The sequence below is a fragment of the Tachypleus tridentatus genome, chromosome 6 (assembly GCF_004210375.1).
Source record: "Tachypleus tridentatus isolate NWPU-2018 chromosome 6, ASM421037v1, whole genome shotgun sequence".
Classification (NCBI taxonomy): Eukaryota; Metazoa; Arthropoda; class Merostomata; order Xiphosura; family Limulidae; genus Tachypleus; species Tachypleus tridentatus.
The window spans coordinates 99,926,474-99,940,404 of record NC_134830.1 but is presented as its reverse complement, the minus strand read 5'-3'; the positions used below and the strand labels follow the sequence as shown (position 1 = coordinate 99,940,404).

At 32.1% G+C, this 13,931-nt stretch overlaps 1 protein-coding gene across 13 annotated transcripts in view; it reads right to left on the bottom strand.

Annotated features, from left to right (window-relative positions):
- Positions 1-13,931, bottom strand: part of LOC143253178 (uncharacterized) — an 87,303-nt gene that overhangs the window by 18,542 nt on the left and 54,830 nt on the right. For 11 of the 13 annotated variants that reach the window (XR_013029432.1, XR_013029429.1, XR_013029428.1 and 8 more), the window contains 3 exons: positions 12,138-12,266; positions 8,388-8,554; positions 46-165 (listed from right to left, as the gene is read on the bottom strand). Coding sequence is in view for 8 of the 13 variants with exons in the window: in XM_076506577.1 (XP_076362692.1) it covers positions 46-165; positions 8,388-8,554; positions 12,138-12,266 (416 nt within the window). In the remaining 5 variants the exon portion in view is untranslated. The other 2 variants (XM_076506580.1, XM_076506579.1) reach the window with 2 other exon arrangements.

Sequence of the window (13,931 nt, the reverse complement as noted above, 5' to 3'; positions counted from 1 at the left end):
CTTGTTTTTAGTTTTCCAAATGAAAATGAGAGAAAATTATTTTACCTTTTCATATGAATTTCTTTGTTCTTGTAGTGTCTAAATGTTCGACCACATACATTGCAAGTGAATTTGGGCTCTTCATGTATTGCCCTGTGCTTTGTTATATCTGATCGTTCAGTTCCTCTTTGTACAAAAAAACAAAAAAGTCAAGATTATATTTCAAAACCTAAACGTTTAGTACATTTCTAATGACACTACAACAATCTAAACAGTATTATGGTGAAAACAAAACTTAGAACAAAACTGATAATGTATTGCATATAGTACATTAACTCTACAAGACAAATGTTTGTCATTTTGATGCATCTGTTCCATGGTTTATTTTTAGTGATAACAAGCTACTGGATGAAATAGATTGAAATGTGTCAGAATTTCTATCTACTAATTATGTGGCTTTGTATATAAAATAGAGAAATTTTCAGCATTGAAATTTTGATCATACTTCACCTTGTTTTTTTAAAGAAACTGATAATACTATATATTTCAATTATTGATTTTTAAGTCTTTCACATTCTTCAAAAACTTTCCTATAAACTATTTTATAAAACTGTAAATTTTATCCTTTTGATTAAAAACCATCAAACAGTTTCAATATCTTTATGCTAACTGGCATACAATAAAAATAGCTTTTTAAACCATACCAGCATTGTGTAAAAAAGCCAACTTTTCCTTTTCACTGTTAATCAGAAGGTTCTAGTAAATATATGTAATACATCTTAAACCTGTTTTACCTTCATTTATATATTTCTATATTTCTTTCAAGCAATTTTCTTTTCATACTCAAGCAGTTACTTTTACTGATAAACTCTATAGCAAACAGCAACCAAAGGTTACACAATTACCTTTTTGATGAAACAACTTTATATGGTCTAGTGCAAAATGATTTAACTAAGTCTATATCATATTTCCATAAATAACATTTTTCCTACAATTTCCCAATATCATAATTAAAATGATAAAGCAAGTTTCTCATTAGGTTTATAAAAAATAAATGTAAGTGTAATAACTTACTCGCAAACTTATTTCAGCAACACATCACCAAGATAAGCTTCATTGTTTTGTTCCAATCTATAAGTGAATCTCTACTCAACTAAAAGTCTTATTGAAAATAATGGAAACAATTATTTTTTTGTAATATGCTTAGATCAATAGCCTGTGATTTGTTGAGGTTAAGAAATAAGTTTCGGATACAAACTGATAGAAATATACTTGTATTCAAGTTACAACAATAAATTAGCACTATTTTGTTCAAAAGTATTATAATGTTCCTTCAAATGCTATATAACTTGCAGAAAAAAATAATGTTTTTATTGACTAAATTTCAACCCTGAAATAATTTGCTTTTTCTAATGTGTAAGAAAATAATAATTTTTTTTTCTACAATATCTTAAACTCGTTGGTGCAGTTTTCACCTACAAGGCAGTGGCATCCATACAAGAAAAAAAAAGAGCATTTCATAGCTCTCTTCCAGTGCATAAATATCTTACAACTATAATTTACCAATGCTGAAAATGTACTTCCAACAGGTAGTTACCTCCCCTCACATAATTAACTATTCTCATTCAGTGCTGTCCTCTACATGCAAAATATTTTTTTTTACACATCACAAACCTTTTGCCTCCCCTCCACTAGAAATGACTCATTCCAATGTGTCTTGTAAATCCTTGTGTAATAACCCTCCACCAATGAGAGTACCACACATTCTCATTACTCACACAACTTCCTCTATTCAATTCTAATAAATTATCACTTCAAACTTTGATAGAAAATAGAAGCATTAATTTTCAGTGGGAAAGAGTGGGTAAGTATCTACCAGAAATATATTTTCAGTGTAGGAAAATTATAACTTCTGAAATGGTATATTACCTTTATTCACATAATCAGTTAGAATCACACAATGATTAGGTGGAGAGACTAGTGTGAGGAAAGAAAAGAAGCATCCTTCAAGAGCATACTAAGGACTAAGAAAACAGATTTGAGGATCTGATGTGGGAAACATCAGATACTTCTCAACTAGGCATACTCTTCACCCATTGGCAAAAATGTTATATTTATGGGTAGAAAACAGAGGAGTACATCCAACTGGTGTGTTTGTTTGTTTGTTTTAAATCTTACACAAAGCTACTCAAGTGTTATATGTGCTAGCTATCCCAAATTTAGCAGTGTAAGACTAGAGGGAAGGCAGCTAGTCATCACCATCTACTATCAACTCTTTTACCAATGATATTGACTGTCACATTATAATGCCCCCATGGTTGAAAGGGCAGGTAAGTTTGATGTGATGGAGATTTGAACCTGCAACCCTTAGGTTACGAGTCAAATGCCTTAACCCACCTGGCCATGCTGGGCACCAACTGATGTGAGGAAAAACATTTGAAACTCCCCCAGGTATAGAGTGGCTAGAACCTTCACCATATCCCACAGTGCAAACACAGTATGGTTGAGGGAGAGAGATAGACATCTTTAATACATGTATGAAGATTTATACTGATTGGTTTTACTTTAAATCCAAAACTTGGGGAGAAAATAATTTATGCCATTAAACTATCCACCAACCATGTGGCTTAGAATCTGAAAGTGGTAAGGACTCTCAATCTCCACTAGGAGAAAGGGGGAATGAAACACAATGGAGAGGCCAGAGGAACACTAACACCTGAGACAGTGCAATGGGTGACCACAAAACCCTATAATTAAAAATACTGATTTATTCACTACAAGACATGACAAAGATGGGCAGCTATCCCCTTCTGCTTGACCTATGTAATCCATTGGTGGTACACAGTCTGGAATGGGCAATTTCATCATAAGGAAAACGGAAAACCTTCAAGTGATCTTGTGGAACACCCCACCTAAACAGTGTGCACTTCATATCTATGAGACACATTAAGCATGTTGACATTGCTAAACAGTGTTGATTTTAAAGGTTAAGGAATGCCTGGCTAGGTAACAACTGCCACAAAGCTGGATAAAAACAATGAGAATTATGGAAAAAAGGGAAATTAAGTCACTGAGAAATTCTAAAAAGAATAAATATAACTTACCTAGTTTTATAATCACATGAAAGTCTGAAGAATGGCTACAAGTGGAACACAGTATCCCCCCCCCCAAAAGCAATTGTGACCCTAAAGCAAATAATGAGAGATGAACATATTAGGTCTAGCCTACCTGGCAGACAGAAAAACTTCCTTCAATGGAGCACAAAGATGAGATGCCACAGAAAAGGAAAGATGTGAAATCTGATGGGAAAACATGTGGAACAAAGTACGGTAGGATGATTAAGAGAGGAATAATCTAAATCCAATTGATGGTTGCCAAGGGAGAAAGAGATGGGAAAAAGCACCAGGGATAGAAGCTATGCAGGCAATATAACAATGAAGAGTACGTTCAGGACATAGAAGTCAATTGAAGTCAGATCAAAGATAAAGATGGGAAATGGCAGGAATCTGGTAAAAAAGAGGAGTAACCCTCTCCAACTACTGAGGTTTTAGAGGTAAAAACAATTTGGATAAAGGAAAAGATATGTGGGAAGATAACAGTACATGAAACATTGATGACAAATCAGACTATCAATGGCCATAGGCTAACAGAAGAAAACAAGACATAAGTAAATGATTAAATGAGGAGCATATGGAAAGTGGTTCAAAGTGGTGCAATGAAAGACCAGAAGAATGAATGAACAAGGAGAGTGTAGAAGTAAGAACATGTGATATTGGAAAATCTTGTAGGCATGGGAGAAAACTGTTCAATAATAAGGTATTAGGGAGAAAGAGGGTCTCTGATAAAAAATCCCATAAAAAATACCTTAATACAAGGAACAGTGGGTAATCAGCCAAAAGAAATGCCAGTTCAGAGACCCAAAATATTCCATTTGTGCTGATAAACTTCCATGGTAGAAAGGCATGTAAAATGATAAGTTATAACTGCCAGTTGTGAATTAAATATATTTACTTACACTTCTTAAAAGTATAAATACATATATTTGTTGTTGTTAGGCTTAGAATTCTTCTACAGTGAGTGTCTGTGATTTACTGGCAATAAATTAAAAAAAATAAACTAACAACACTTATTTCACTTGTTAATACACACACACACACACACACATTTATATTTTATCTCTGTAATATATATTTGGAACTAATACCTTACACAATTATGACAAATTCCTTACACTATAGATGATCACAAACAAATCATAAACATTATATAGTTCTCTTCTTTATGTCAAAAACTCGCTTAGGCCTATTTAATTGCTTTACAATTTCAGTTGACAAGCCAAACTATTTTTCTCTGTTACTACCATAAAACAATCTGAGCATAGTTCATTTAGATTTCGTTATCACAGTTATATTCTATATACTTATAAAATCACCTGCTCCTTTTTAATATTTGACCTACTTTCATTAAATGTTTACTTTTTTTTGTCAATGTCCATACCATGCAGAATCAATTACTTCAGAGCTCTCTTTGATGAAATACACTATTCTTCTTACCTCTTTCAACACATTTAGTCTTGCTCTAATAATATATCAACTATTTTTTCTCTGTCCGAATATCATTTAGGTAACTTTGCATTGATTCTTGTCTGTCTACTTTTCCTGCTCATCTCACTCTATTTGTATGTTTATTACCTAATCATCTGCTTGCTTTATTGCAGACATCAATAAACTTCATGCAACATTCAATAATCTCAACAAAAATAAGTTACAAACACAACATACAACTCTTATTAATTTAAATAACTATACTTGTCATAGCATTTACTTTAAAATAATGCCTCTAATTATTTGGTTACAGACAAAACTAACCAATCATAAAACATTCAGTTACAAAATAAATTAACTGATAATAACTACACTAAAGTCATATTTCATAACAGGGCAGATGAAATAGGACAGAAACAAAGTTACAAGTCTGGACAATGCTGATCTCCTCACCAAAGACTGGATGAAAATGGAAAATAAGAATAGTGAGATAAAGCACTGATAACTGAGGTTGCTGAAAAATGGGGGAGACAGAAGAAGTAGCAGCAAAAGAGTAAATTGAGCTGGATAAGTCGAGGAATCCACAGCAGAGCCAATTTGTAATGAGCAATCAGAAGGACCTGACAAAGAATGGTAAAGGTGAGTGAAATCACCTGGTGAAGGAGTTGAACGGGAGGATAAACATATAGGTATTTGTTGGTCTAATTCTGACTGAAAGTATTTACAGACAAGGTAAGACAATGATAAAGATGATCTGCAACAAGACAAAGCACCCAGAACATGACAATCAATGATATGGATATCTTGCATGTGAAAACACAGGTATAGAGAACAAGTGCTACCCTGGTGATTGAGATAAGCAACCACGGTGAAGTTGTTGGAATGAATTATTATCAGACAATGTCTAGCCAGATAGAGAAAATGGTTCAAGGCCCGATGAACAGTAAGAAACTTCAGAATGTTGATAATACTTCTAGGCTACAAACCAACATCCCAAAGCTTCCTGTTGATCATCCAATGCCCCCTATTCATGGAAGGAAGCATTCATGAAAATATGTAAATCTAAACAAGGAGGATGTGGGACAAATACTGACATGTAAGTCCCGTCCAGTTGCCAATGCAGATCATCAACTACTGGAGGAGAAAGGAAAAAAGAGCCTGCAAAACATTCTGTGCAAGATTCCACTGGTCATAAAGAGCCCACTGAAGAGGTTGCACATCAGTACAACCTAAAGGGATAAGTGTAGCTGTGGAAGACCATATCCCCAAAAGTTATAGAGCCTCATGAGCTGTACAAAAGGGAGAAGCAATAATGTGGCAGACTGAAAGCTCTATTAAAGTCTTGAACCACCTCTGTGAAACACTAGTGGGTAATGGGATCCTGATACAAATGGAAGAAAATAGGTAACTGTGACAAAGGAAAAAGGAACTGTAGGGCAAGGCTGTCTAGGAGAACCTGAATAGCACACCGATTCATAACAAAATACTGTCATTGGGAAACAAAGTCACACAATCGAGCTTCCACCAGACCTGAACCCACCAGATAGGCACCAGTGCTGATCTATATGAAAGGAAACAATGAAATGTGGAACCCCTGAAAGAAAGAACAGGTAAGGGCTAAGAAAGACTAGCATGGGAAATGCAAATAGAGGCTTGTCATGATTATGACTATAACAAACAAGCTACCAAAGAAGAAAGGGTAGAATGTTCATGCAGAATTCCATGCAAGATTCTAAAGTGTCTGGGATATGATAAAAAAATACAGCCTAAGAAAAGAAGCTACAACTATATGTCATACCCTGAGATAAGTGGGTGTTTCAACTGAAATTGACAAGGGCATATCAAGACCCAAAAGATTCCAACAACAGAGAGACTATGTGTAAGGTGAGAGTTGAAGATGACAGATGAGCCAATGTAGAGGTAATAAGGGTGAGGCTGTCCAACAACAACAACAAAAATCCCTCAGGATTTCACTGCATTGGCTCTGAAAGATGTATAGCAGAAAAATGCCATAGTAAGGAAGTCAGGGTAAAACAAAGGCATGGAAACTGGGCATAGGTAAAATGCTTCAGAAAAAAAACTGATAAAATAGACCCCAACAACTGAGAGTGAATAAATGGACAGTGTGCATGATGACATGTAAAACCAAATTGATTCGTAGTCTGTGAGGAATGAGGTAAACTGACACTCACAACCAAATGGAAAACAAAATGCACGACATGAACCCAGATATCTGAGGAAGGTGGGAAAACTAAATAAGGAGAAGAAGTATTGTACAACAATGGAAGACAAGAATCATAGGAAATTGGAAAAGGAATAAAAATCATATCTAAAAATGATATTTTTAATTATGCCTAGCTGACTCTGTAAGTGGGGCAGAGGGAGCACAGCAAAATCTGGTGGTGGAAAATGCTATCAAAATCTTCATCAAAATGAACAGGTCCAGTGGTGCAACTTCAGGAGAAGGTGGTTGACCCATATAACGATCAAGCTTTCATTGAATAGTCACTGATAAATCCAATGACAGGCCACCCCCACCTATAGACAATGAAAAAAGTGCTTATGGTAGGTGTGAGATGCAAAGTGTTCACATTAACTTTAGAATTCATGAGAAATAATAAATCAGTTAAATTGTTGGTAGATAAATGCAAACATGCAAAAAAAATACAAACTAGAAAGTAAATTGAAAATAAAATTGTCAGCTGTATAAACAAAAAGAAGTTAAAAACCAATTTGGCACTTTTATTGCTAATGTTAGAACAAAGAAGCACCCTAGAGCAAAATTTGAAATGACTAAACATAAAACTGCTAAACAAGAAGTAATAATTTGGTAGAGTTGAATACAGGAAGTTACATGAATAAAAACATTTTTTGCTTATAGAAGACACCCCTGAATAAGAATAGCCAATTATGTGAGAGGAGGTAATGTACCATACCAGAAAGTGACAAATTTCATTATGTCATCACTTATATGCTAACTTGACAGATATCAATGTGTCAGAATAATTATATACAATGAATACACAAACTGCATTTGGCTAACTCAGAATTAAGTAATTTTGCATAATGTACTAAAAAAGCCTCACGAGTTTTAATTTAAAAAGAATAACACTGAAACTCAAAATCCCTTTCTATCAAAATATAAGCACATGCATAAAGAAATATCAGAATCATATATTAATAAAAAATTTGGCAATGACTCGGTATTTGTTACATAGATTTTTTTTATTTTATGAAAGTAAATTCAAAATTGTTTGGAAAAATTGTTTCTATTAAAGAAAATATAGTGGCAGTACTAAAAAAACACAGATGTTAACACTGAAATCTCTATGATCAGTTACAAACTATTTACAATTTGAAGACAAAAATAATCTTTTTCTCATTGTATAAAATATAGTATCGTTAAAAAATTTTTTCCTTTCCATGTTTTGTTTCTTATTTATACTTCAAGTAGGACTTAACCAATGTTAAACTCAAACTACAAAACATTAGTATACAATCCCTACAGAAAATGAAAAATACCAAGTTTTCTCCATCTCAGCCAACTGGTTGCAAAAAAGTGCTTTACTCAAGTTGAAAAACTGGAAGAGTCCTTTTCTATTAAATAAGCTTAAAAATAAAATTTTAAATTACAAAATTCACAACACTAATAGTCACCCAGTGAGAGAAATGACAGCAAGTTATTACATATCTCATGCATAAAAAAGCAGTTTCAGAACACTGTAACATCAAATATATAGAACTTGTTGTATTTGTAAAATACTATTCCATTAATATATTTAAAATATATTTAAAAGTAATCATTACTTAACATGATAAACAATAAACTAAGTAACGTAACAACACAATTTTCAATTTTCCTACCTATAATCACAAAGATCACACTGGTAAGGCTTGAAAGGATTGTGTGTTCTCACATGACGTTTCAGATGTGCTTTCCGAGTAAACTCTCTTCCACAGATACTGCATTCAAAAAGCTCCCCAACTGGACAGTGTTTAGTTCTGATATGTGCTTTAAGCACATACTGATCCTGAAAGTTTTAACTTACACAATGTATTTACAGCATACTGCATAAACAAAATCCACTTATAGTCCAGAATCTATTAATAGATGTGAGAAACAAAAACATATTTTTATGCACCACCAGGTTCATTGAATGAGCAAGATATTTATTGTGATTTTTTTTATTCAAAAGAACATGTAAAAGCTTTAGTTTATTAAAATGAAAACATGGGATGACATGCTTCATTTAGACATTTTTGAAACCCACAATGAAAAATTTTTTTATAAGTTGCCAAAGCAAAATTCTTTAACTAAACCTACTGGCAAGATTGGCTAATCTTTGTATTACATCTGAATTATAAAATTATTTTTGTCAAATAAACCACTTAAACAAGAGGAGAACACTTTATCACTCTGACTTTGCAAAAGCATGATTAATAATTAATTTACTATCTAAATGGCAATGGTACATTTAAAACCACTCAGATATCTAGCATACAGAAACTGATTTTATCTTCTAGTGAGCCTCACTTAATGTTCATAAATTTTCAGTATTTCAATAATGTTCTAAGCTACATAACATCACATGAAAATAATTCTTTTAAAGTAGACTCATTGTATAAAAAAATTCTGTAACAAAAGTAAACATAAGTTTCCTTGAAACAGCCACGTAAGTCTCTTTATTCCTTCATTTCTATTCATATACTTCAGTATTTTAATTAACAGAATGAGGCCCGGCATGGCCAAGCGTGCTAAGGCATGAGACTCGTAATCTGAGGGTCATGGGTTCACATCCCCATTGTACAAAACATGCTCGCCCTTTCAGCCATGGGGGTGTTATAATGTGATGGTCAATCCCACTATTCTTTGATAAAAGAGTAGTCCAAGAGTTGGCGGTGGGTGATGATGACTAGATGCCTTCCCTCTAGTCTTACACTACTAAATTAGGGACGGCTAGCACAGATAGCCCTCGAGTAGCTTTGTGCAAAATTCAAAAAACAAGCAATTAACAGAATGGATCTTCAGTAATATACATAGAATGCTCGCTTTGTATTGTCATATTAATACATTTTGTTTGTTACTAAAACCTTATAATTATGTTCAAAACAAATAAAGCCATGACAATTTAATGAATTAACTGATTAGTATCACATAAACTAATTAATCAATATTAGTTTCCAATTCTTTTAAATTATTCTAACCTTCCTCATACTTTTTCATTGTTAAGTACAAGGCTGCACAATAAGCTGTCTGTGCTCTGCCCATTATTAGCTTTGTAAGTTTTCATCATCTAACATTTGTTTAGCTTTGGTGAGCTAAGGAGAGGGTGGATACAAAGCTACTTAGGCTATCTGCAACTGTCACTATATTTGAGCTACTGACTAAACAGAAGACAACTGTCTAGCAGCACATGCCATTTTGTTTCTTCTTGAAGTACTGACCAAAAGGAAGAATTGCTTTTGCTTTTTTTTGTGCCAGTCACAGAGACACTGTATCAATCAAAAATACTTTATTAAAGAAGCTGTCAATTAATCAATTAGCAAATCAAAATTTTACACTATATTTGCATGTCTCACAAGTGTAAATACTCCATTTAGAAAAAAAAAAATCACATTTTTATTAATTTGTTGTTAAGCAAAAATGTCATACAATAGGTTCATCATAGGAACCAAACCCTGAATATTAGTATTGCAAACTATCTAGCTTGTCACTAAACCAATGTTAGCACATCTCTAACTATCAAAAATGTATTATTTCAGTTCCTAACTACATATGCATATCTCTGGTAAGTCTTCACATTGTTGAAAATGTTAATGTAACAATCCCCATACACATTCAATAGACAGTTTTGTTGTAAAGTGTCATACTGTACTATTTTTGCGACTCAACTGCTGTTCTTAAAGAATGTATGATATTCTAAAATAAATACTTCTATCAAGTACCCACAGAAAACTTTCATACAAATGTAAAATAAGACAGCAAATTGTATTCAGCATATAAATCTGAAGATATTTATGTATAAAGAGATGCAATAAACAACATGCAACACTGGTTTCAAATATGCATATATACATGGGTTGAACAAAGCATTAAAGACATCAAGTGGATACAGTTCAACAATGTGATATATCAACTCTGTCAGACTGATCTGCTTCAGTTACATGCCATTACTCAGGATCATAATTTATTTAACCTTATCAGTCTCTTAAAGTTGTAATAATATTTCAACCATTGGCAGATTTATCTGATGGGACTTATGGGATAATCAATATGTTGTAATAGCTTCTGATATTGCTTTTTTTCCACAGCTTAGATGTGAAATTTGAACCTATAAAGCAGCTGTTAATTCTCTCACTACAGGCTTGGTCTCAGGGGTCAACCTCATAACCATTTTATGTTTGTTATATTTTTCATGTAATAACTTTTAATCCAGTATGTACATCTTCACAAATTTTTGCAGATTGTCAGTAAACATTATATAGCTTTTATATGCATAATGCCAGTTTACTTTTTTTGTTAAGTTTTAACATTTTTTAAGTTACGTTTTTCTCACATATATTTTCTATTTGAATAGTGGCTACCCAACATGCCAAGTAATTCTGGTTTTATGATTAAAAAATACTTTTAGCCATAAAAACATTTTGAAATTTCATATGTAAAATCTTTATAACTTCATGATACTTACTTTTTATTTTTTTACAAAAAATTATATATTTTATCTGTTATTTTCAATATTGTATCTCTCTATGCGTTTTGTCAATTTAATGTACCTTGTAAACCACGTTACTCCCAAAAGTGGTATGTGGGAAAAATAAAAAAATAACCACTTTTAACTTATATGCAGAATACTTATTAAACAGTAGCAACATAACCACTGCTTAATCTATAGAGATATTAGAAAAGATAAAACATCTTTCTTAAAAGCAATGAATTTCTACACACACACACACACACAGATGGAAGAATATACCAGTGTGTGTGTGTGTGCGCACGCGTGCATGTGCAACATACTAAACATTAAAGTTTTAGTTGTTATACAAAAGTAATCTAAGACAACTTCACCTAGGAAACAATAAACACTAGTGTGAACTTACAGTAATTGATTAAACAAAACTATACTGAAACAATACATAATTTATGAAACAGAATAGCAATAGGCAGAAAAATCAGGTCTCCTTAAAGGTATCAAAAGAGCAAGAAAAAAGTCTTGAATGACTTTCTTACACAGTCATATCCTCCTAGGGATTCTGTATTTACTTATTTCATATACAAATCAATAAATTTTTTAAAACGTTTCAGTGCTCTTGAATGATAAAGTTTACATTTGAAAATCAAAATATACTCCAAAGATATATTTAAATCAATTTATACAGATGAGCTTAAAGAATGTTTGTCAGGCATTTTAATTGATAACTACAAATAACTTAAATGGTAAACAATTAATCACAATGGTATATTACTTTGAATAATTTAATAGCAATACTAAAAAATGTTAAAAAAGTGAAAAATTAGTCTCATTTAATTATCAACCATGTGAATAAGAAAACCCAATAAAACCCCTATTTCAGAAAATCATCAGCAACACTGACAAAACAAAAACATGTTCTTACCTTATATGATTTTCCACATATATTACAAACACTACTTTTCTCAGTGTGCCTCATCATGTGTCTTTTAATGACATACACATGCTCAGCAGTGAGGTTACATACTGAACAAATCAGCTTTGGATGAAGAACCTGTAAAATAAATTGAAAGGCAGTCACTAGTTAATGTGTAAAGAATATATATATAATACCTATCAGAACATAAAAAGTCAATTACTATTTCCTATGCAAAGAGTGACAACTGTTTAACAATACAGAACAACAGTACATATCAATAACTCAAGCATTTGAACTGTTCAATCTACTCACACAAATAAAAACAAAATCCAGCAGTGTAATAACTACTTAGACATACTATAAAGACACCAAGTAGTAAATACAAAATGTAACTACTTTTTAATTTACACACATACACCACACTATAATGGAACTCTTACTTATATAATACTGGAAAAACGTTTTTTATTACATGATGTTCAACCCCCAACTTCATGAAATTTTTATCCTGGATTCATGTAGATCTGCAATATGGGGTCACAATTTTCCCATTTTGCCTTCATTTTTTATCACAAAAATCTTTATTTTTCTCCATTCTCAGGGTGCAAATATGACATTATGAATATGTCACATGCAGATCTAATTCACCAACACCACAGGTAATTAAAAATAATCTTTCTTATGAAATAGTAGAACTGATCTTCCAAAAAAAAATAACTTTTAGACTACATAGGTAAATCTAAAAACATGATTACAATTAGTTGAATGTGGAATGTGAACCCAAAATAAACATTATTTACTTTTATTACACAAGTAGAAACACATGAACCTTCTTGTTAGTATAATTCAAAATCTAGGAACGTAACCATTGTTAATGTATACACACATTACAAGGTTACTAGCACTATGAGCTAGCTATATTTGAGACCTTTTTAAGACTAAGCTAAAAAAAATTTAAGAACTGTAGGCATACATTATTGGACCACATAATACCACAAGAGGAATATTAATGAAAAGTACATCATCACTAAGAATCTACTCTCTTATTATATTGAATTTTGCCTCAACTTCTTCTAAAAAGTCAGTGAAATTTTAAAACTCAAGTAGGCTTTCTACTTACTGCATCAGACAAATTAGTGGCTGTATCAAGTGTCCTCCAACCACTTATTGAATATCATGACATCATTAACATTTCAATATGAGGAGCAATTTACACACTATGGTTAAAGTACTTAACCACCAGATACTAATTTTGTTTTTTTAGTAGGGAATATTACTCTTGTCATACTTAGGTCTAAATAAAACTAGAGGATGAAATTATATATATAAAAATGGCTTGTTTCGGTTGAGAAAATAATTCACGTTGAAGAACAAACAACGTTTCGACCTTCTTTGGTCATTGTCAGGTTCACAAAGAAAGAAAGAGAGAGGTAACTAGATGAAATTGTTTAAAATTTGGCAAGAACATTCCTAAAATGTATGTAGTTTCAGTAAAATAAAACATTTAATTTCGATTATTTCTAATAAAAAATTTATTTCATATAGTTATCTATACTCAGAATTTGAATAGTTCACTTACAAATTGAATTTTATATGAATTATATAAATACTATTTTCATCTTATAGTTTTCATATTTCATTTGTATAAGCAGAAGTTTTTAAGATAAGCATTTACATTTTATTTTCCCATTTTCTCCATTATATCATGAACTATACCCATCACCATTAGCATACAGTGAAATAAAATGTTTAAAATTAACAAAGAGAAATGTGTACACACCTTTTAACTCTGCATATATA